At 35.6% G+C, this 26,248-nt stretch overlaps 1 protein-coding gene across 5 annotated transcripts in view; it reads right to left on the reverse strand.

Moving 5' to 3' along the window:
• Window positions 1–26,248, reverse strand: part of MBNL3 (muscleblind like splicing regulator 3) — a 159,208-nt gene that overhangs the window by 53,967 nt on the left and 78,993 nt on the right. For 4 of the 5 annotated variants that reach the window (XM_053662347.1, XM_053662349.1, XM_053662348.1 and 1 more), the window contains exon 2: window positions 19,866–20,732. In XM_053662347.1, coding sequence (XP_053518322.1) covers window positions 19,866–20,042 — 177 coding nt within the window. In that variant the 5' untranslated portion in view covers window positions 20,043–20,732. Of the gene's footprint in view, window positions 1–19,865; window positions 20,733–22,341; window positions 22,411–26,248 lie in introns of those variants that run through there. The other variant, XM_053662346.1, reaches the window with a different exon arrangement.

Raw genomic sequence — 26,248 nt, forward strand, 5'->3', positions numbered from 1 at the left:
GGAAATAGATGACAAATATATGTTCCTCTGGCCAGGAGTGTCCAATATTTTGACACCTCTGGGCCACACTGGAAGAAGAAGAGATGTCTTGGGCTACACATTAAATACACAAACACTAATGAAAACTGATGAGCAAAAAAACGTTTTACATAAATTTATAATTTTGCATTGGGCTGCATTCATAACCATCCTGAGCCTCATGCCCACGGATTGGATACCCCTGAACCCTATACATCAAAAATCAAGCTGCAGACTGAGGTAGAGGAAAACAGGGTAACCTCAGGGATGCTACAACCAGAATGATAATATGTAAGGGCAAAAAGATCAGTAGGTGAATAATGTTCTATAAATTAAATCATGTTCCTAGAAGAACTAATTATTATTTCCAGATGCACAGGAGTACTTTATATCCATATTTCATAATATCTTAAAATAGAGAAAAAGACAATATTTATAATGACTTCATACAGCTATGCAACATGAAGAGAATTATTTAATGATCAAGTAGGATCAGACATATATTTCCTTAACATGTAAGACTTTATTCCAAACAAAAGAGTTAATAAATCATAGAGAGTTCTGGCTGGGGAAGCTCAGTGGATTGAGTGTTGACTGGCAAACCAAAGGGTCGCCAGTTTGACTCCCAGTAAGGGAACATGCCCAGGTTGTCAGCTAGGTCCCCAGTGGTGGACACACCAGAGGAAACCACACATTGATATTTCTCTCCCTCTTTTTCCTCTTTCTTTACTTTACCCTCTCTCTAAAAAAAAAAATAGAGAGTTAGATTGGTGGGGAGGGTGAAGGAAAAGGCAGAAAACTGTACTTGAACAATAAAAATATATAAGTAAGTAAATAAAATATTTTAAAAAGAAATAGTAGACAGTTCTCAAAATTCAGATTTTCAGATATCTCATAATGGGATTTCTGTAACAAAGCATTAATCTTAATAATAGCCATATCACAGGTCCTTTCTCACCAGGTAGCCAATTGCAAACTTGGCCTCAAGAAGATGATAAAGTATTTTGAGCTATCCTCCCATAAAACAATATTTTAAATGAGTTGTGATAAATTCTAGTTATTTTACAGAACAATATTTGACCCATAATAGGTTGAACTGCTACTGCAATATTTTCAGCTGGTCTGTGACAAGTATCCCTTAGCTGACCAGGACATTGTACTAATGAGTATATAACAAAATCAGACATCATAGAGTTTCAAGCAGTGAAGATGTACATGATCCACAGGTCAGGTTTAATCCCCAATTCTGGCCAATTAACTCAATAAAACAAGGTTTAGGGAGAAGGATGGACAAGGGAGTAGAGATAGCTCAGTGTCCTGACTCTCAGCAATTAAACAAAGCTTAATATCACTAAGTTAGATACCTTTGTTTAAAAATAAAGTGCATCCTACTTCTTTTCCTCCTTCTCAAATAGCTCAAATCATTGTCAAAGAACTAAATATGAACATTAATTTAATGTATCAATCTGGGTTTCCACCAAGATGGAGGCGTAGGTGGAAGCACTGTGCCTTCTCACACAACCAAGTTTAAAAACAACAAAGTTTTGCCCTGGCTGGTGTAGCTCAGTGGATTGAGCATGGGCCTGTGAAGCAAAGGGTCGCCAGTTCAATTCCAGCCAGGGTACATGCCTGGGTTGCAGACCAGGTCCCCAGTGGGGGACACATGAGAGGCAACCACACATTGATGTTTCTCTCCCTCTCTTTCTCCTTCCCTTTCCCTCTCTCTAAAATAAATAAATAAAATATTTTAAAAAACAACAAAAACGCAGCCAAACCACAGAAAATTGAACTACATGGAAATCTGACAACAATGAACCCTTCAGCCAAACCAGTAAGAGGGGCAGAGCCAGCAACAGAGCAGGGTCAGGCAGGAAAGATCCACCAGACTGACCCAGGCATGCGACCCAGGCTGGCAGGCAGCCGTGGGTGGATCCCAGGTGTGGAGAAGTGGGCAGACCCACTGAGGGCTCAAGGTGGTCGACCCATGGAGGGCTGATCCCGGTCACACATTCGCGCACAGATAAACCAGTGAAGAAGTGAGCAGTGAGATGGACCTCTCAGGCCTCAGCAGCAGGAAGCAGCAGAGGGAACCTCTATTGTCCCTCTCTGACCCCGCCCCCACATACAGCATCACAAACCTGCAACTTGGGAGGCCCCGCCCTGGTGAACAACTAAGGCTCCACTCCTCATACGTAGCAGGCAGGAACATAGCAAAACATTATGGCTTATGAAGAACTCAAAGCCCCAGAGACCATAACTCTAAGAGATGAAGAAATAGCCAAACTTTCAGATGCACAGTTCAAAACACTGGTGATCAGGATGCTCACAGAATTGGTTGATTTTAGTCACAAATTAGAGGAACATATGAAGGCTAAACTAGTTGAAATGAAGGGAAATGCCCAGGAAACCAATAGTGATGGAAAGGAAACTGGGACTGAAATCAAGGGAGTGGACCAGAAGGAAGGGAAAAATGACCAAACAGAAAAGGATAAAGAAACAAGAATTCAAAAAATGAGGAGAGGCTTAGGAAGCTCCAGGACATCTTTAAACACTCCAACATCCGAAGTATAGGGGTACCAGAAGGGGAAGAGGAACAGCCACCAGTGGAAAACTTATTTGAACAAATAATAAAGGAGAATTTCCCCAATCTGGCAAAGGAAATAGACTTCCAGGAAATCCAGGAAACTCAGAGAGTCCCAAAGAAGTTGGACCCAAGAAGAAACACACCAAGGCACATCATAATTACATTAGCCAAGATTAAAATGAAGGATGGAATCCTAGAAGCAGCAAGAGATAAGGGGACAGTGACCTACCAAGGAGTTCCCATCAGACTGTGAGCTGATTTCTCAAAAGAGACCTTACAGGCAAGAAGGGGCTGGAAAGAAGAAGTATTTCAAGTCATGAAATCCAAAGACCTACATCCAAGATTGCTCCAGCAAAGCTTTCATTTAGAATGGAAGGACAGATAAAGTGCTTCTCAGATAAGATCAAATTCAAGGAGTTCATCATCACCAAGCCCTTATTATATGAAATGTTAAAGGGACTTATGTAAGAAAAAGAAGATAAAAAAGATGAACAGTGAAAGGACAGAAAACTCACAGTTATTAACAACCACACCTAAAACAAAAGCAAACTAAAAGGACAGCTAGATCAGGAGTGGAAGCATAGAAATGGAGATCACATGGAAGGTTAGCAACAGGGGAGTGGGAGAAGGAGAAGGGGGGAGAAGGTACAGAAAATAAGTAGCGGTAGTTAGAAAATAGATAGGGGGAGGGCAAGAATAGTATGGGAAATATAGAATCTAAAAAACTTGAGACACGTGGTCATAAACTAAAGGGGCGGAATGGTGGGGGGTGGAGGGGAATGAAGGGGGGAATAGAACAACTGTAATGGCATAATTAATAAAATATATTTTTTTAAAAAAGAAAGGAAATAGACATCCATTGATAAGGAAACAAGTCCATGTGAAAAATGGAGACTGCATAACAATATGTGTACCATGATTAGATTTTTGAAAAATAAAACCCTACATGGATATTAAAAAAATCAAGTATCAATCTAATTACACTATCATGAAACAGTAAGTGAAGGAGGGATTGAGAAAGTAAAAGTTGGCTTTTCCTCATATTTGAATTTCAGAAAGTAAAGGAGAGCAACAAAACCTCATAGGCAGTGCATCCTACCCAGTGTAATGTGAGAACAAGATAAAAGCCAGATGCTTTGGGTTTAATAAAGAAATAGCCCAGCTGATGTTTACTCCATTTCCTTCTCCAGAGAGGAAAAACACTAAAATGACTAGAAGAACGTGGGAGTCCTAGGGCTGTTTTGATAACTGCTTATGTGACCTTGGGCAAGTGAGTCATCTCCCCTGGATGTGCAGTTTCTAACATGGTAACAATTTGAACTGAATGGTCTTCCTTCTAAATCTAAAATACCTTCATTTGTCAGATATGGATGCCTTCTTAAATCTGACTCATCCAGATTATTGGGGTCAGTTGCAGAATAAACTATTTCATGGGTTTCAGAGCATTCTCCTTACTATCCCCAAAATTTTAAAAAGAAAATAGAATAAGGAAAAGTGAAAATAAACAATATCTCACTGTACTTCTGAGCATTAAAAGACAGGCATGCACATGTACGACTTAAATAGCTAACTTAAATCTCTAATTTTTAACTAATTTTAGACTTACAAAAGATTGCAAAACTAGTACAGATTCCCTGTATACCCTTCACTCAAATTCCTGTAACGTCAACAATTTACATACCATACATAGCACTGTTATCAAAATCAGGAAATTAACTCGGTTACAATATAATTAACTAAATAGAGAGCATATTTGAACTTCACCAATTTCCCCCCTAATATATTTTCTGTTACAGGACCCCATTTTGCATTTACTTGTCATGTTTCCTCCAATATGTTTCAGTTCCTCAGTCTTTCATTATCTTTCACAATCTTTTTTTAAAGATTTTATTTATTCATCTTTAGAGGGGAAGGGGGGAAGGAGAGAGGGAGAGAAACATCAATGTATGGTTGCCTTTCATGCATCCCCTGCTGGGAACTGGCCTGCAGGGAACAGGCCTGCAACCGAGGCATGTGCCTTGACTGGGAATCGAACCATGATCTCGTGTGGTTCACAGGCCCGTGCTCAATCCACTGAGCTACACCAGCCAGGGTTCTTTCACAATCTTGATGCATTGGCCATTGGAAACTTCTTCAGATTGACTCCTGTGTTCTCTTGTTATGCTCCAGACTTTTTGGAGGAATTCCTTATTTCCTGACACAAAGCATTACAGGTTCACCTTGCATTTGCCCTGCCCTCCCCTGATCCAGAATCAGCCATTACTCCAAGGAACCTTACTTCCTTTATTGAAGAATGGTATTAGAAACCAGGATTTGTGAACTAGGTATGCTTATTACTTCTGGGGTGCCATTGCTTATAGGCCCTCCTAAAACAGAGTTAGAAAATATGTTTAAGCGTGGGCCTGCGAACCACACAATTGCAGTTCGATTCCCAGTCAGGGCACATGCCTGGGTTGCAGGCCGGTTCCCTGCAGGCCAGTTCCCAGCAAGGGACGCACAAAAGGCAACCATACATTGATGTTTCTCTCCCTCTCTCCTTCCCCCTTCCCCTCTAAAGATAAATAAATAAAATCTTTTAAAAAAGGATAAAATGAACTTAAAAAGAAAATATGTTTAAGCATATTAACCCATGAATAGATAGATACACATCTGTATCTATTTCTGTACCTGTATGTCTATATATGTATTAAATTAAAGATGAGTTCATATTAATGTCTTCCCGTATATCCCCAATACAGGATTCATTCTAGCTTTCCACTTTCCTTACTTTTAATTATTTTGTCTGGTTATAAGAAACTTGATTATCTTTATTATCTATTCACTTATTTGTTGAACCCCAGTATTTACATAAAGTATTTTCATACACCTATGACCAACAGAGTTACTAACTGGAGCTCACTATTAGTGTTCAATTCTGTTTATATTTAATATAAATATAGCATCTTCAGGTTTCTTTTGATTAATGTGAACATGGTATTATCTTCTCCTATCCTTTTAATTATTTCTTAAAATGTTATTGAATTTATTGGAGTGACATTGGTTAATAAAATTTCATAGGTTTCAGGCATACAATTATATAATAAATCATCTATAGATGTATACCATCTATTGTATTGCATGTTCATCATCCAGAGGCAAGTCTCTTTCTGTCACCATTTATCCCTACTTTATCCTTTTTTACCTCCCTCCTTTTCCCTCTGGTAGTCATCATACTGTTTTCTGTGTCTATGAGGGTTTTTTCTTAATCTCTTCACCTTTTTCACCAAGCCCCTCAGCCCCTTCTCCTCTGGTAACTTACTATATTTAATTTTAGAATATTTTATTAAGATATTATTCATATACCACACACATCACCCTTTTAAAGTATACACATCTTTTAAAGTGGTTTTTAGTACATTCGCTAACTTATATAACCATTACCATTATCTAATTACAGAACATTTTCATCATCCCAAAAAGAAACCTTGTACTCATTAGTAGTCATTTTTTACTGTCCCCTTATCCATTCTCCCCTCCCAACCCAATTGCCCTGGCAACCGCTAATCTTCTTTCTATGAAGTTGCTAACTCTGGATATTTAACATAGATGAAGTCACACAATATGTAGTCTTTCTGAGCTGGATTTTTTCACTTGGCATAATATTTTCATGGTTCATTATGTTGTAGTATATATTCACACTTTTTTATAACTGAGTAATATTCCATTGTATCAAACCAAAATTTAAAATTTATACATCAATTAATAATCAATTGTTCTTTAATTTTAATTAAAAACATTATCAATTCACAAATTAAATTTTAAAATACAAATGAAAAGAAAGAACCTCTGCATTAAAAAAAAAGGTTTTCTAAACAATCATCATGGAAATAATGTATAAAGAAGAATAATGTAAGAAAAAGCTTTGTTGGTGCTTTGCCAGAGGACTCACAAGACTCAACAAGAGATTATACTATTGGCTAAGATTTATCAGAGCAAAGATACAGGGGGAAAGCAGCAAGAAAAAGATACACGTTAGGAGAGTCTAGAGAAGCCCAGCACTATCTTCTAATGTCTTTCTTTATCTGAAGCCACACAGGACATGCTGTCCCCTCTGAGTCTTCACCATGATATACACAACCTTACCTGATCACTTTAAACCCATCACCTCTCTGACCTCATCTCCTACAGCTCTCCAGCCATCCCAGTAATCTTGATTTTCCTGAAACACACCAGGTTCATTCATGCTTCAGGGTGTTTGCTGTTCTCTTTGCCTGGAATGTTCTCAGGAATCCTCAGACCTTTCACTCCTTCACCTCTTTTATCCCTCTCCTCAAATATTACCTCATTAAGGAGGCCTTCCTGAGCATTTTCTCTAAAACAGAAGCCCCTGATGTTCTCTGTGCCCTTTCCCTGACTCATTATTTTTTTCACACCTGATAATATGTCATTAACCCAAACATTTACTTTCTTTTGCCTGCCCCTCTCCCAACTAGATTGTCTGCTCCATGGGGGCCAGGCTGTTTCTAGCTCACTGCTGGGTCCCATGACTCACACAATGACTGGCAGACAAGGGGTGCTCAGTAGTTACCTATCCAGTGAATGAATGAATGAATGAGATATAGATATAGACACTGAATGGAGGGGAAGATGGAAGGTATTTGGAATACCATAAGATTTCACATTCTCAGCTCCAGACTGTAGATGAAATACTCAACTAAACTCATAACTTTTCTCTCAAGACTTGAGTATGCAAATATTATATTAAATGTTATAAAATTTCTTTAATAGATATGACTCTTGTTTCCCCTTAGAGGCTAGTCCTAACAAGATTCTCTCTCTCTCTCTCTCTCTCTCTCTCTCTGAATAGAATTAACACTTTTGCAAAAGAAAATATATACAATGCAGAAAGGACTAAAGTAGAAAGCAACTGTCCTCTAGACTGGAGGTTAAGGAGTCAGGGAGGGTAGGGGAAGGGGAGCATGCTCATTGTGACAGGGACAGCTGAAACACAATAGCTGCATCAGAGCATCTGTGTGAATTGGCTCATCAAAATGTCCCCACAGATAAATTGGTCACATCAGAATGTCTTGTTCTGCTATTTATGTCCTTTGCCTTTTTTCCCTAAGAATATACTTTTTATTTTTATGCTTTTTAAGATTCTATTGATTTATTTTAAGGAAAGGGGAAGGAGGGGAGAAAGACAGGGAGAGAAACATCACTGTGTGGTTGCCTCTTGTGCACCCCTGGTGGGGACCTGGCCCCAGGCATGTGCCCAGACTGGGAATTAAACTGGTGACCCTTTGGTTTGCAGGCTAGTGCACAATCCACTAAGCCACACCATCCAGAGCTAAGACAATATTTTTTAATGTTTGTGGTTTTTTATTTGCAAAACTCATTGTATATTAAAATAATCTGTCATATGTCATAATTTTTCCAAATTATATCTTGTCTTTTAATTGTGGAGTTTTCAGCCATTAATAAATTATTTTTATTGTATGGTATGTTCTAATAACCTTTGTCTTTATTGATTTTGACTTTGAAAGAACACTTAGTAGGTCTTCCACACCCAGGATTATAAGTGTTCACCCCCACATTATTCTAGTACTGGCATGATTTAATCTTATTTTTGATGTTTAAATTTTTAGGGCACCCAGAAATTATTTGTTTAAAAGATATTTCTTGAGTATTTATGATCAGCCAGGCCCTGTTTGAAGCACCTCACTTGGATCATCTCACTTGAATTCTCAGTAACTACAGAGAGAGGTGTTAGGAGGTTCTTTGTTTTCACTGGTGAGGAAACTTCAGGTTAGGGAGGTTGGGTACTTACCCAAGATCTCACAACTGGCAAAACTTGGCCCATCCAAGGCTACAGTTGACACAAGGTTGTTGTTAGAATTAGGGTCAGCATGTGTAAAGTTTCTGGTATATAGTAGGCAGTCAATAGAAGGTAGAGTTTATTATTATTATTATTATTATTAATTATTATTATTATTATCATTACTATTCTGGCATAGTTCTCATAGGCATAGTTTCTGATACCTACATATTATTTAAAGAATAATATTTTTTAATCAAGTATATTTCTAAAATATTATTCCTTCACAAATATGAAAATCTTCTAGGATTCCGTGGAACAAATGAACATTTTTTTAGAAAGAAATAGTTGTCACTAAAATTTTGAAAGGAAATACACCAACATGTAAAGAGTTTCACTGGGTGATGCAATTCATTTTTTAAAAATCTTTGTTGCTATACCACAGTTTTCCAAAAAGTGTGTTTTTATTTTCTGATCAGAAAAATAGCTCACATAAGGGGTTAATATTCAAAATATGTAAAAAACACATACAAATAAAGACCAAAAAAAACAATCTGAGTAAAAAATGGACAGAAGACCTGAACAGACAATTCTCCCAAGAAGACATACAAATTGCCAGCAGATATATGAAAAGAAGCTCAATCCAATAACTATTAGGGAAATGCAATTCAAAACTACAATGAGACACCACCTCACATCTGTTAACAATGGCTCACATCTATTAGAATGCCAAGTGTAACAAGTGTTGGAGAAAAAGGAACCTTTGTTCATTGCTGGTGGGAATGTAGACTGGTATAATCATTATGGAAAATAGTATGGATATTCCTAAAAAATTATAGAGTTACCATATGACCCAGCAATCCCTCTTCTGGGTAAGGAACTACCTGAAAGACTTGAAAACATTTATTCGCAAAGATATATGCACCTCTCTGTTCATTGCAGAATTATTCACAATGACCAAGATATGACCATTGTGACCTGTCACAACCAAAGAGTCCTACAATAGACAATTGAGTAAAGAAGATGTGGTACATGTATACTATGGAGTACTACTGAGCCATATGACAATATTAAATATTGCCATTTGTGACAACATGTATAAACCTTGAGAATATTATGCTAAGCTAAATAAGGCATAAAAAGTTAGAAACCGTATGATTTCACTTATATGTGTGAAATAAAACTGAAAGCAACAAATAAAACACTAGAAAATAAACAAACAAAAACTCACAGACAAGAGTATGATGGTTCATGAAGGGAAAGGAGGTAGTGAAGTAGTGAAGAGTAAAGGGAACCAAATATATGGACACCAAAGATGATTTGGCTTTGGGTGGTAGACACACAATGCAATATACAAATCATGTATCATAGAATTATACAACTGAAATCTATATCATCTTATTAACCAATGTCACTCCAATAAATTTAATTAAAATACATGCCTTATATAAAAGTTTACTAAAAATAGATCATAGCATTAAATGTGAAATGTAAAACTATAAAACTTTTCTCCAAAACATACGGAAAATCTTTAGGACCTAAGGTGAGGCAAAGAGTTTTTAGAATGTAACCAAAATCATAATCTATAAATAGATAAATTAGACCTCACTAAATGTTAACTTCTCTGTGAAAGCCCATGTGAATTGAATAAAATAATGATTTATGACTGAAACAAAGCATTTCCAAATTATATCTTCAACAAAGGACTAGTATCCAGAATAAATAAAGAACACTCACATTCCCACAGTATAAAACAAAATAATCTATTAGAAAATGGGCAAAAACATTAATGGACATTTTAACAAAGAGGATATACAGATGAAAATTAGTAATATAAAAAGATGTTCAATATCACTGTTCATCAGGAGAATGAATTTAAAACCACAAGATATCACTACATACCTATAAGAATTGCTAAAATAAAAAAATAGGGATGATACGAAATGCTGGCAAGGATCCAGAGATAGCAGATCACTCATATATGGTTAGTAGAAATATAAAATTTTATAGCCATTATGAATAACAATTTGGTAGTTTCTTATAAAAGCAAACATGCACCTATCAAATGGCTCAGTAATTTCACTCTTGAGAATTTATTCTACAGAAATAGCCAAAAACTGGAATCAGTCTAGATGTTTTCAACAAGTGAGTAGTGAAATGGTTAAATAAACTGTAGTATGTATATACTATGGAATATTACTCAGTAATTAAAATGAATGGAGTGTTGATAAATGCAGCAACTTGGCTAAATTAATCTCCAACAGAAAAAGTCATTCCCCAAAAGGTTACTTAATGTATTATTTCATCTATATAACATTTCTAAATAAAAAAATATAGAAATAAGAAAAACATTAGTGATTGCCAGAGGTTAAGGACAGGGATAAAAGAGAAGGGAAAAAGATGTAATTATAAAATGATAACTTGAAGAACTTTTCTGGTGTTGGAAATGTTTAGAACATTGATTGTGATGGTGGATACTCAAAACTACAAAGGTCATAAAATTTTATAGAACTTAATACACACAAATGTTAGTAAAATTAAAACTTGGAAAATTTGAATAAAATTGGTAGTTTTTATCAATGTTGAAATACTTGTGATATTATCTTACAGTTTTATAAAATGTTATTATCGGCAAAAACTTGAGAACCTGTTTTAGGGAATTTTTTGTATCATTTCTTATAACTGCTCATGAATCTGTAATTAACTCAGTAAAATCTTCAATTAATAAAAAGAACAATAGAGGACTTCCAGCCAAGGTAGAGGTGTAGGTAGATACACTTTGTCTTCTCACAACCAAACAAATACCAACAATACATTTAAAAACAAAAAACAACCAGAACTGCCAGAAAAAGCTAACGGTTTGGAAGTCCAACAACCAAGGAGTTAAAGAAGAAACATTGATACAGACTGGTAGGAGGGGTGGAGATGGGCAGCTGGGGCAGAGAGGATGCACAGCAAGGCCATGGCTGGAGGACCAGGAAGGTGAGGCAGCAGCTGGTAGACCAGAGAGGGCAAGGTGGCAGTGGGCAGACCAGATCACACATTTGTGTGCAGATAAGCCAGGAGGAACAACTGGGGAGTGAGATAGATCATGCAACCCAGGATTCCAGCACAGGGGGGAAAAGACTCAAACTCTCTGGCTATAAAAACTCTCTGGGTTGCAGCAGCAGGAGAAACTCTTAGCCTGACAAGAGAGCTCATTGGAGAGACCAAGAGGGTCCTAGAATGTTCACAAACCCAACCACCCTGAAATCAGCACCAGAAAGCCCACTTTGCTACGTGGGTTGCCTCACCTTGGCAAATACATAAGACTTTGTCCCCTCCAAGGCAAGAGGTATGCTGAGACAAAGAAATATGACCTAAATGAGGGAACGGATCAAAACTTCGAAAATAGAACTAAGTGATGAAGAGATAGCCAACCTATCAGATGCAGAGTTCAAAACATTGGTAATCAGAATTCTCACAGAAATTGTTGAGCATGTTCACAAAATAGAAGAAAAAGTGAAGGCTAAGCAAAGTGAAATAAAGCAAAATGTACAGGGAACCAACAGTGAAGGGAAGGAAACCAGGACTCAAATCAACAATTTGGAGCAGAAGGAAGAAATAAATATTCAACCAGAACACAATGAAGAAACAGGAATTCCAAAAAATGAGGAGAGGCTTTGGAACCTCTGGGACAACTTAAAACATTCCAACATTTAAATCATACGTATGCCAGGAGGAGAGGAGGAAGAACAAGAAATTGAAAACTTATCTGAACAAATATTGAAGGACAACTTCCCCAACCCAGCTGGGTAAGAAAATAGATGTCCAGGAAGTCCAGGAAACTCAAATAATCCCAAAGAAGATGGACCCAAGGAAGCACACACCAAGGCACATTATAATTACATTACCCAATATTAAAGATAAGTAGAGAATCTTCAAAGCAGCAAGACAAAAGGAGACCGTTACCTACAAAGGAGTTCCCATAAGACTATCTGTTGATTTCTCAAAAGAAATCTTGCAGGCAAGAAGGGGCTGCAAAGAAGTATTCAAAGTCATAAAAAGCAAGGACCTACATCTAAGAGTACTCTAACCAGCAAAGCTATCATTTAGAATGGAAGAGCAGATCAAGTGCTTCCCAGATAAGGTCAAGTTAAAGAAGTTCATCATCACCAAGCCCTTATTATATGAAATGTTAAAGGGATTCAATCTAAGAAAAGATGATAAAAAATATGAACAAATGACAACAAACTCACAATTATCAACAATTGAACCTAAAAAACAAAAACAAAAACAAACAAAGCAAACAACTAGAACAGGAACAGAATCATAGAAATGGAGATCACATGGAGGATTATCAGAGGGAGTGGATGGGGGAGAATCGAGGAAAAGGTACAGGGAATAATCATAAATTGTAGGTACAAAATAGACAGGGGGAGTTTAAGAATAGTATAGGAAATGGAGAAGCCAAGGAACTGAGACGTATAACCCATGGACATGTACTAAAGGGAGAGAATGTGGGTGGGAGGGGGTGTGCAGGGCAGAGGGGACTAAAGGGGGTAAATGGGACAACCGTAATAGCATAATCAATAAAATATACTTAAAAATAGAAAAATAGACACAATGATTGGTATAGTTTTTTTTAATTCGATGAATGACAGATCAGCAGCATCTGGATTTCTTTTTTTGGTAACTTGACATGAACAGGAAGGTAATAGGAAAGATAAATGGATGTAGAGGTTGATCTCCAGGATCACCTAAGGAGAGTAATGGAACATGGTGGCAAGAACACAAAAGGTAAGGTCAGGTTTATATGGCATATGTACTATTATATAAAAAACATAAAGACTGGAAGAAATACATAAAAACGTTACTGTTGGTAATGGATGGTTGGGATGATACTTTGCTACATTTTATTTATATTTTATTATGTTTTATTTTTATTCTAATGTTCTTGTATATGATTTTAATATTTTTGCATTTTGTTGTACTTTCATAAAGGTATATAACTTTTAAAACTGAGGGGCAATGTTATTTATTGTGAAAATAAAGGCAGAAAATATGATCTGTTAGAGGTAGCTGTAGGGACTGATTCCAGTGTAGGGGCCACCCTAAAGGAGCATGTGACAGTGACATGCACATCACAAAACTTATTTGGCTTCCCATTCTCCAGACAATAAAAAACTAAAGGAGTTTTTTTAACACCAAACCAGTATTGCAAAAAATGTTAAAAGGCTTGCTTTAAGAAGAAGAAAAAGGAAAAAAAAACGAGGAAAATAGTTAAAGAATAAAATGGCAATAAATGCATATCTATCAAACCACCTTAAATGTAAATGGCCTCAATGCTCTGACCAAAACACAAGAATAGCTCTATGGATAAGAAAACAATACCCATATATAAGCTATCTACATGAAATCCACCTTAGATCTAAAGATACACACAGACCAAAAGTAAAGGAATACAAAAAGATATTTCATGCAAATGGAAAGGGGTAAAAAAGCTGGAGTAGCAACATTTATTTCTGACAAATTAGACTTAAAAACCAAGGCTATCATAAGAGACAAAGACACTACATAATGATAAAGAGAGCAATCAAACAAGAGGCTATAGCCCTAATAAACATTTATTCACCCAGCATAGGAGCACCTAAATATGTAAAGTAAATCTTGATGGGCATAAAGGAAGAGAGAGAGACAGTAATACAGTCATAGTAGGGGATCTGAACACCCCCCTTTACTTCAATGGATAGATCTTCCAGACAGAAAATCAACAAGACAGTGGCCTTAAATGACACACTAGATCAAATATATTTAATGGATATCATCAGAGCATTTCACACAAAAGCAGTAGAATATACATTCTTCTCAAGTGCACATGGAATGTTTTCTAGGATAGACCACATGTTAGGACACAAAACAAGCCTCAATAAATTTAAGAAGATTGAAATCATATCAAGCATCTTCTCTGACCACAATGCTATGAAACTAGGAAACAATCATAAGAAGAACATTGAAATATACATGAAGATATGGAAAGTAAATAACATGTTGTGAAACATTAAAGTGGTTAACAGCGAGATGAAGGAAGAAATCCAAAGATCCAATGAAACAAATGAAAATGAGAACACAACAACCAAAAATGTGCGGGACACTGGGAAAGCAATCGTAAGAGGTAAATTCATAACATATGAGCCTATCTCAAAAAAAAAAACAAAACAAAACAAAACAAGAAAAAGCTCAAATAAACAATCTAACATTATACTTGAGGGAACTTAAAAAAGAAGAATAAATAAAGACTAAAGTGGGTAGAAGGAAGTAAAGGTCAGAACAGAAATAAATAAAATAGAGTCTAAAAAAAGGACATAAAATATCAATCAATCCAAGAGCTGGTTTTTGAAAAAATATACAAGATTGACAAAACCATAGCCAGACTCATCAATAAAAAAGAGAGGACCTAAATAAATAGAATAGGAGGTGAAAGAGGAAGCATAACAACTGACATCAAAGAAATACAAAGGACTATAAGAAATTAATACGAACAACTATATGCCAACAAATTGGATAACCTGGTTGAAATTGATCTATTTCTAGAAATATGCAATTTTCCAAAACTAAATGAGGAAGTATCAGAGAATCTGAATAGATGGATTATGCCTAGTGTAACTGAAGTAGTTATGAAAAAACTTCCAACAAACAAAAGTTCTGGACCAAATGGCTTCATAGGGGAATTTTACCAAACATTCCAAGAAGAACTAATACTCTCCTTCTCAACTATTTTAAAAACTTGAAGAGGAGGGAAGGTTCCCAAGTGCATTTATGAGGCCAGCATCATCCTAATTCTAAAACCAGATGAAGACACCACAAAAAATGGAAATTATAGGCCAATATCACTGATGAATATAGATGCTAAAATTCTCAACAAAATATTAGCAAATCAAATACAGCAATGAATCAAAAAGATCATACATCATGATCAAGTGGGATTTATTCCAGGAATGCAAGTTTGGTACAACACTCACAAATCAATAAATGTTGATTCATCACATAAACAAAATGAAGGATAAATCCCTATACAATTTTTACAACTTTTGTGTAAGTCTATATACTTATTTTAAAATTAAAAGTTTAAAAAGTGATACTGAGCTATCTACATGTATTTAAATATTAATTGCAATTCAACTTTTTTTTCAAAAGTGTTTTTCGAAATGTCAAAAATAGCATTGATTTCTACCAAAGATTCTTTTTAAGGTCAATATCATGGAAGATAAAGATCCTTAAGTAAAATGTTATTTTCTTTGAGTGTAAGGATGACGGGTGCTGCCTTTGTGTATTTGTAGTGTAGCAGACCCCTCTGATGGAGCTCATAAATGTTTCTAAGTCTTGGATAATTCAGCAAACCTTGAGATTATGTTGCTAGCAATTTTCTGCTCCTGGTAACTTTTACCTTAGGAAACAAGGATGAAATACATATTTAGTCAAAAATGATTAAATTTTAAACTTGTGAAAACTGCTGTGACTAGTGATACTAGAAGTGAGTATAGTGGTAACTTGATACAATTTGACCTACAGGGACAGAGTCATATTCATATGCCTACAAAACAGGTTTCTCTTGTGAAAATATTCTGCCTGTGATTATGTGTGATGTTGAAGATAGTGTAGAGCTGTTTTGTGTGGTCCTCACCCAGTTCAAATATTTTAGGAATGTATATGGGTTGACATGACGGATCTCTGACTATGCCTGCTGCTAAAGCCTTTCCTGAGAACTTTTTGTTACAAAACTACCCAAACTGGTGGGTGTGTTGGGGAGATGTGATGGATGTTGATGTGTCATACTGAAATAATGACAGTGTTTATATTCCTTCTGGAAAAGAGATGGCTGATATCGCACTGCTTTAGGTATACAAGGAAAGGTTTAAGATATCATGACATTGTTAAAGCAGAATACATGAAAACAACAATCTTGGCTATGAAAATAATCTCAAAGATTTTAGGCTGGTATTTTTAGTGATGATGTTTTGTTAACTCCCAAGGACACTCACTAAAAATACACACCCAAATCAATTTAAAATTATAATATCAAGATTTTGGTGCAGAATGGATTAAACAATACTTCAGAGAAAAAAATTTAAATGAATTGTGTCAAGCAGACTAGGCAATTGAGTCAAAAACAGCTACTTGTCAATATTAACACAAGACTCTTATGTAACTGGAAATTAATCTATGGGCTGCACTGTCTATGGCTCTATCTGAAGATAGATAGTGTAATCTTCATCACTGAATACTCAACATTCATGGAGTGACGGGCATAGCACTTCATCACAGCGTACAATTAACTGTGAAGCTTGCTCTCCATATTTTCACAATATTCCCTCATCATGAAGTCAGTATGAGACATATCTATTGTGCCTATTATGAAGGGAAAGAGAACCATTATCATCCAGCAGAGTACCTAGTGGTAAAGGAGTCATTACAAAAACTAAAAAAACAAACAAACAAAAAACTGGCCAAACTCATGAAATGATTGCTTCAGTTATTTAACCACTCATGAAAGAAAAATAGTGCACAGAAGCATTTCAAAGACAGTTCAATTATACAAACTCAAGGAAGATAGCAAATGTTGCAATAACCATTGGCATGTGTTATTTGTGTGTTATAGTTATGATAGCAGTACAATCCACATAAGTAAATTATCCTTATCTTAGCACACCTTTCAAGCATATCACAAATAAGAAATAATATAAGGGAACTACAAAGCTTTTGTGCAGACATGAAACTATGACAAATATGTTATCTAAGTAGTAAAACAACTGTTTGAAAGGTATTATATATTTATTTACTTTTTAAAAAGATTTTATTTATTTTTTGAGAGAGGGGAAGGGGGGAAAGAGAGAGAGAGAGAAACATCAATGTGTGATTGCCTTTCATGCACCCCTTACTGAGGACTGGCCCACAACCCCAGCATGTGCCCTGACTGGGAATCCAACCAGCGACCCTTTGGTTTGCAAGCCAGCACTCAATCCACTGAGACATACCAGCCAGGGCTGAAATGCATTGTGTATTTAGAATACTAAGGTTTTCATTAAAATTTGAGAATGTAATGATGAAGTAAATCATCTATATCCTGTGTCATCAGGTGGTAACAAAATGCAAAATTATTTTTAGAATTCTGAATACTGTGAATAGATAGTATATTTAAATAATTAACTGACTTATTAATATTCATTGACTATTATTTATGTAGTGTCTGAATAAAACATTTTCCAAACTTTAAAAGTGATAAGCAGTGTGCATTTCATTAACAATCCCTTTCCACATTACTCTTCCTCAAAATGTTTCCTATACAGCACTCTATTGCCTTTAAATGAAAGAACTCATCTGAACTGTAACAATAATTGGGTATATCACATGTCTTCTTCCACCAGGTGCCTGGGAAGATAGACTTTACAAAGCCTGAAAGGTTCTCTGTATTAAAGAGTAATCCATAAAAACAGTGATACTTAGCTTGAAGAACTAACATCACATTCAGGCAACTAGATTGGGGCATATACATTTGGAATATGAGTTTGTAGTTTTAAATAATAAACACTAACTTCATAGAACTGTTTTTGAAGACTCCTAAAACACATGAATTAATAGTAAGGACACCTTTTTAAAATTTTATTTTATTTTTTCCATCACCATTTGTCTTCCCCATACCTTCTTCCACCTCCACATACCCCCAGTGATACATGGTTTTTCATTAGTTTTATTGTAATTGCCACAATAACTGTGAAAGTAGAGAAGAATGCCCATCTATGAGAGATGAAATCATATAAATTGTATCTGATTTAGTAGCTGAGGTCAACAGTAGGGCTGAGATGTAGCCCAGATCTGAAAAAAATATGTAAAGTGCTTAGTGCTGTGCCAGATTCTCTTTATGGACTGGATGAAAGACATATTTCTTCCCCCAACTAATCCAGGACTCTTTTCTACCCCATGGCAGTGCCCAGTTCTGCAGTAATAGATTTAATTAATATACAAAATATTTGTAGGTGAAACTTGAATGATACTGAAATGAAAAAAAAAACAGAATAAACACTTTAGTCATCAATATTTACTGCAAATAAAAGCAATCTAGACATTTTTAATGGTAGTAATTACCATTATCTCTATGATAACAAGTTTTGATTCTTGAACTGGAATGGTTTGCAACAAAAAACTAGTAACCACAACATAAGTAAAAGTAGTATATCACTTAATAAAATGTATTTTGAAGAAAAGAATACATGAAGGGATATATCTCTATTAGTCAATGCATAAATAAAAATGTTAATGAGGTAAAATTGGTATGATGAGTATAAAACATTGTTAAAATTGGAAAGTTTCTTGTTATGCTTAATTAATTTTGATGCATTTTGGAAAAAATCTTTAATGCATCCTAGCAAATCTTATTAATTAAACCAGGGTTCTATTGCTTTTTTACTTCTATACTTTAACTTGTACATCTTTATCCTTAATTTAAGGATAGTTATGAATAAAACATGAACATCAATGCATTTTCTTATATGGCAATCATATAAGTACTATTCTACATAATATTTCATTTGCTGTCACATTCAGTTTATTCTCTAGTACATATTTTTGTGTATGTTGACCTTGGTGATAGGACATTCTTTATAAAATATACTCACAAATCTGAAATTGGTCAAAAGTGGTTTAGGAAGAAAAAAACTAGTGAATCTAGTTTTATAGAAATATATTTCAGGTAAACATTCAAAATATACTTTGACTAAGAAACTTCAAAATGCTATCATTTTCTTCCCGTGTAGTGAGATTTTCACCTTATACTATCTTGGCTGACTTTATCCTCTGAAAGCTGACTGGTCCCTGACAAGTGTGTTTGATAACATAGATAATAAGCTATAATTTAGTAAAGGGCTTCTCTAAGTTATATGAGGATTGTGATCACTGTATTCGAAACTGAAATTGTGCACAAAGAAGCATGGGAAGGCTGCAATTTCTCATTCCTGAATGAGAAACTCCTGAATTCCTGAATTTTTTTAAGTGTATCTCTCCTGATCAGTGGCTTTGATGGGGTGAACTTTAGTCTGGTTTAGTTGTACAAACACAAGGTCTATATCCTGTCTTAAAAAAACATGGACAATAGGATGGGGATTGACTGCAGGATCAGAGGGTGAGTTGGGTGGAGAAGGGCAATGGGGGAAAACTGGGGACAACTGTAACAAAACAACAGTAAAATATTTTTAAAAAATAAGCAAGGGGTGGAGGAGGCTGGGATGGGAGAAATAGACAAAAAAAAACTGTACTTGAAAAATAACTAAATAAAATTAATAAAATAAAAAAACACAAAAAATCAAATTAAAAACAAAGAAACAAAAGTTAGCACTTTCATATTATTATTAACTTTACCAATGTGAAAGCACATATTTTTAAAATAGAAATCAACATATTTAATGTAAACATCATGTACATTTAGATGAGACTCACCTTTAAAGAATCGAAACAAGCCACCACTCGACCATTTTCCACATGGCAAACTCTTGGTGGATGGGCAAACTTACAGTCCTCATCAGTTCGAGAGCAGGTTCCTCTTTGAAATTCTCTACAGACTTCTAAAGTCAGCCACTTGGTGTCACGAACCAGGGAAACATTGACAGCTGTCATACTGAAAGTAAGATTAAAATCAAGTGCACCCTTGCTAGAAAAGTATTACTGTTGTTTAAAGATTAAAAATTAATTCAAGCTAAATGTAAAGACTTCACAGGTTGCTTTGGTGAAATTTTTCTTGGTTAACACTTAGGTTTTCATTTAAGTCAAATTAGGTCTAGTCAAACAAAAAGCTAATCATACAATAAAGATTGTATCAGAATAAATAAAATTAAAATAGAGACCAACTCCTAAGAAGGCAACCATAAAGGTTAAAATATTGAGTGCTTTATTTTGGTTTTCTGCCAAAGTTACTTCAAATAACTGGTGGACTTTCAAAAGAATTATGTGCTGTCAACTTGATGTTTTCAACTATTCTTACAAAAAGCATATGCTGTTGGCTGCCCTTCAACTTGTGGAATGGTCTCAGTTCAGGGGGAGAAAGTTTTTCTCCCTATTTCTTGGCTTTAAAGATTAAGATTGGTAAGGATGTTACAACTGTAAAAATTTTGCTACAAAATCAAGATGAGGAAAATTGAGTATGAAAAACTGAGAATCAAAGAAATAAAAAGAATGGACAAGTTGCTGAAGGTGAACTGCAAGCACACCACGTTTTGGGGGATGGTGGTGGTAAGGAGAGGGCTTTGTAAAGAGATAGCTCTAGAGTGGAATCAAAGCAGTGGTTTTCAGAAGACACTTTTCAGGAACCTGCAAGAAAAACATAAAAATAAAATTAGCAAACATAATACAAAAAAAGAAGTAACCATTTCCTACTTAAAAGAAGAAGCATTTTAAACACAGTGCAACGTGGTACAATCAGCCATTGTCAATAAAATAAGCATTTCCCAGTGTAGAATTGTGCACAGTAAAATGAAGCAAATAGTTAGATTCACTGTTGCAATACAATAGTGGATAACAATTACAGACATGCAAATTAAAATCTGAAATAAAAGCTGTTTATTTAGTCAGCTATAATATATAACAATTATAATTGTTATAATAAAAGTGAAATGACCCCCAAAAACCACAGTTAAAAAAAGAATGTTTAATTTTGACCTGCTTTGTGACAGAAATTCATTCTGTGTCCCACTGCACAGAAAATGCAGGCCCTGGCATGATAACCTCTTATACAGTCATGATCCACCTGCATGTCTCCAATTTTTAGAGGCTACCAAAGACCTGTCTTTAAACTACTCTCAAAATCCAGAAAACAGAAATCGTTAAGAAAATTTCAGTTACTCCAAGAGGGTTAACTCTGTGTGTACTTGAAATGTAATTGTTGGTGATAATTTAAAATAGCCATGACATAATTAGCTGAAAATGAGGTAAGATAGAAGCTGGAATGTAAAATGTGCTTCAGATAAAGAAATCTTTTGAAAAGATGCTGGATTTTTTTCTGCGTATACTCTATTAGTTATTAGTGTTTGTGAAGGGATATTGGAGAAATTTAGAAAAAGTTTTCAGCATATACAAGTAAGTGCAGCTTTAAGGTTTGCAGTTTAACCCAGTGTCAACCAGGAACAATTGCTAGCAACTCATTTGATAAGAAAAATGAAAAGTTACATTACTGTCATTTGTGCCATGAGCACATACCAAAATAAAAGGGATTCTCTAAAGTAAAAGTAAGCTCTGAGTTTCAAGCAAATCAACTGTTAACTTCATCAAAAAGTAGAATTAAAGTTCCTAAAAACATTTCATTTACTTTTTAAAAACATCTTCTATAACTTTACAGAATCTGAATTTTCTATTTGTTCTTTCCACATTCAAGATGAAGCTCAGTATCACATAATTTTATAGATGCCAATGGAAAATTAAATTCATACAAGCAAGCATATCCACTTAAAAGCAAAACGTGTGTTTCTGTAAGTCAGTCTTCGTGGAAATCTTCTGAAATGTATTCTAGGTAGTTTTGCCTTCTTAGAAAATATTGGACATAATTTGGACTCTGATAGAAGACTTGGGGTCATAAATGTCCTGGGAAGTATTATAGTTATAGTTGTCCTCCTTCCATGGAAGATGAATATTTGTCACTTCTGTTCTTTTTTTACTTTAAAAATTATGTATTTAAAATTATATTTCTAATTACAGCTTACATTCCATATTATTTTGTATTAGTTTCAGGTGTACATTGTAGTAGTTAAACTTCTACTCTTACTTCTCCTCTTGCCAAAATATCTGCCATAGTGTACTTTCCAGCTCCCTTCTGGAAAACATAGTCAACCATGAATGTTGAATAAGAGTTAGTTACTTAGTGGATGAGGGGCCTAAAGGTGCAAAGGGCAGGGTTTTCATGCAAAAGGTTTATGATTGCTCTTACTAGTTTAGGGGCATTTTCACAATATGTTCCAAGTAGATTCTGTTGTAGAGGGCTAAGGTTATCAGATAAATAACCTCTAGAAGAAAGAAAATATATAAATCTATTATAAATATATATCTATTTACATATATACAAACATATATTTTTAAATGGGTGAACTGAATAGTATGTGCATTATATATTAATAATGTTAAAAGTCTACAGAGACACAACAACTAAAAAATATATAGGGTGGTAAAAGACTTTTAGTATATTCAAAAATTGTGCAACCATCACCACTTTCTAATTTCAGAATATTTTCATCATCCCCAAATAAGACAGCTAGTGTGAGGGGGAGGTTACACGGTGGAGGGGTTGAGCAAAAAGAAAAAAGGACTCATGGACATGGACAACAGTATGATGATTGCTGGGGGAAGGAGGGTATAAGGGGATTAAAAAATAATGAAAAAGTACAATAAAGATTAAATAAAAAAGAAAATTACTGTAAAAGTATATATTCTGTGAGTTTGTAAGTTTATATAAAGAAATATTAAACTATTAAAATTTAATACTACAACTAAATTACATATAGGCTGCTTGAACACATTTTTAAAAAAATATACCCCCCAAATATATAAATATATATTTGTAAATATATATATATAGTGTATATATATATAAATATATATATATAGTGTATATAGTGTATATAGTGTATAGTACATATATATATATATATATATATATATATATATATACAAATTTTGTACAGAATATAAACAATGAGGGTCTGGAGGAATTTTTCTACAAAGGTCCATGAAGTATAAAAACAGACAATAAATAGTAAATTTAAAATGTGAACTTTTACAAATTAAAAATGCTAACAGAAAATGGACTCTGGCCATACAAGTTATGTAAGATAGGGGTAATTGAAGAAGGAATTTTTTTTAACTCAGTCTGTAACCTTTGATGGGGCCCTGCCCAAATCCTCAATACAGTTCCTTTAGACTGGAAATATTTTTGAAGTTGGCATAGAAAAAGCTAGATGCAACAACTAAAGGGAGCTGATGTGGTGAAAGTTCTCTTATGCAGTCTTGCTTCTCTGACTGTGTATAAAAGACAGGGACGGTGTCTGTTTTCCCAATATTTTAAAGAAGATCAACTTTTGGGAACAATACAGCTTTATCCTCACTACCTTAGACCTGCATAATAGGAATATAAGTTTGCTTTTTATGATTTATAGTCCTCCAATGTAGAACATTACTTAACACATTTGTACTTGTATAGTATTTGTACTTCACAGGTGCTTTTATTTCATTTATCATTGGAGCTCTGAAAAATACTCTAAAGCAAGGGTGATAACTTCAAAATACCAATGAGAAAAATAAAGCTCATAGTGGTTACTTATCTGAGTTTACAAAGCCTTAAGCAGTAGAGCCACAAGTCAAGGCAAGATCCTCTGACTCCAAAACTCATGTTTAAATCCCAGCAGAATATTATAATAAAGATAATTTCTTATCTCTTATCTGTCTTGGGGATCTTAAACAAGAAAAGCCAGTCATATTTTTGGTAGTACACATAATTTGTTCTCAAAATTACATTCATGTCTGATGGATCACCATCTTCATAACATCCCTGAGTTGTGCTGCACCTAAATTTATCCATAATTTACTATGTGCCAGGCACTGTTCTAGATGTTGAACAAGACTGGTAATGTCCCTGCTGTCATGGAACTTCCTTTGTTCACTTATTTTTTAATTTTATTTTTTAAAATATGTTTACTGATTTTAGAGAGGGGAGAAGGGAGACACAGAGACAGAGAGAAATATCAACATGAGAGAAACATTGATTGCTTGTGCCCCATATATGGCCTGGCCAGAGACTGAATGCATAACCTAGGTATGTGCCCTGACTGGGAATGGAACCCCTGACCTTTAGCTGTACAGAACAACACTCCAACAAAGTCAGTCACACCAGCCAGGGAATCCTTTGCCCATTTAAATAGAGAACAGACATAAGGTGCAGAGAAGCAAAATGATTGTGAGACTTTGTGAAGTTCTGGAAGCACACATTAGGAACTCTAACTTCAACATCAGCCTCTACCTAATTCATCATGAATGGTATAACACACACTTAAGAAACACTCAACACACACTCAAATGCAACTGCATGTAAATGAGTCACCAAAAGGAGTACCTCAGAATTACACAGAGTATTAATGCTGTCTAGATCCCTTTTGGAGAGTGTAGTATTACTCCTATTTTACAGATTGGGAAACAGATTTGGAGAATATTTTAGTAATTTAACTTGCACAACTTCATGTTGCTAGTAGGTTATCAAACCATAGTTCAAATCCAGGCAGTATGAGTATAGAGCTTACCCTCTTAAGCATGTTACAATACTATGTGTCTCTGTTGGCACATATCATATTCTTCTATTATAACCATTAACTTTTCTCCAATATTAGATTGTAAATTCCTTGAAGGTAGAGATCATGCCTAAACTCAGTTTTGTTGGCTCTAACTTCTCACTGGAACTTATAGCATTCCCCAGGAGTCCTATTTTGAAAGCTCAAAGATTAAATGGTAATTCAATATTAACCTTTCTGTTGTACCATGCTAGCAAGAAGTTTTGTCAAATGAGGACCTTTGAGGCTGACTGAGCTTTGGCCACTTCTGTCACTTTTGAATCTATTACACCTGTAATGTTTAGTATTTTCTTGTAAATCTAGCTTTCATTTATTTTATTTATGTATGTTTATTATTTTATTTATTATTGTCCAGTTTTAGTTGTACTGTCTTTTTCCCCATTGTTCTCCCCTACAGCTCCCCCTTACTCTCACAGTCAACCCCCTATTGTCCAAGGAAGTAAAAGACTTGTACTCAGAAAACAATACAACACTGAAGAAAGAAATCAAGGAAGACACAAATAAAAGGAAGCATATACCATGTTCATGGATTAGAATAATTAACATAATTAAAATGTCTATATTGTCCAAAACAATTTATAGACTCAAAGCAATCCCTATCAAAATACCAAAGACACATCTCACATATATAGAACAAGTACTTCAAAAATTTTATGGGACCACAAATGACCCCAAATAGCCTCAGCAATTTCAAGAAAGAAGAACAGAGGGGAAGCAAGATGGTGACAGAGTGGGATGGAGCGGATTCCATTTCCTTGTACACATGGGAGAGGATCCTGGCCAATCTGCAGAAGAACAGCGCAGGCAGCCAGCAGTTCCCCAGCATATATGAAAATAAGGGACCAGAAATTGTGACAGTCACAGAGGATCCGGACAATAGAAGGAGGCGGTACAATGGAGTCTCAGGGACCAGAGCAAAGACAGGAGCAGCAGGGACTTTGGCTGGTGCACAGTCCAGGGCCCAGTGCCTGGCATGCAGCACTCAATACACCTCAGCGGGTGCCCAGGGTGCCTGGGTCGGTGCCCAGTGCTCAGGACCGGCTCCTGCTTGCCTGTCCCTCGGACTCTTTGGGAGCCCTGGGCATGCTGAAGGGTCCTTGGGAGAGAGCTGGGTTATCAGCTTCCTCCCTCCCCAGCCAAGCAAGGTTGCGTGCTGGGAGAGACTTGTTTGCTAGAGTTCGCAAAGAGGGTACTAAGGACCAAGGGCCAAGATCAACCGTGGACTCTGTGGTCACCAGCCCGGGAGAACTGAGAGGCACAGTGTGGGGCTCTGACTCCCATAGTCACAGCCGGCCAGTCTGCTCCCCACCCAGCCTGGCAGTGAACCTGAGGTTGGGTGGAAGGCCTGGAGTTCCCCCACAGAACTGGGACAGGTCTGCACCCAAACCTGCGAAAACCAGGCAGCCTGGCCATTGCATGCGCACACCGCAACAGAGCCTACGGTGGTAACCCCTGGGAAAAGAGTACTGTGAGGAACTCCTAGATCCCCTTCCTAAGGCA

The sequence above is a fragment of the Artibeus jamaicensis genome, unplaced genomic scaffold (assembly GCF_021234435.1).
Source record: "Artibeus jamaicensis isolate MK-2021 breed Jamaican fruit bat unplaced genomic scaffold, CSHL_Jam_final contig_240, whole genome shotgun sequence".
NCBI lineage: Eukaryota > Metazoa > Chordata > Mammalia > Chiroptera > Phyllostomidae > Artibeus > Artibeus jamaicensis.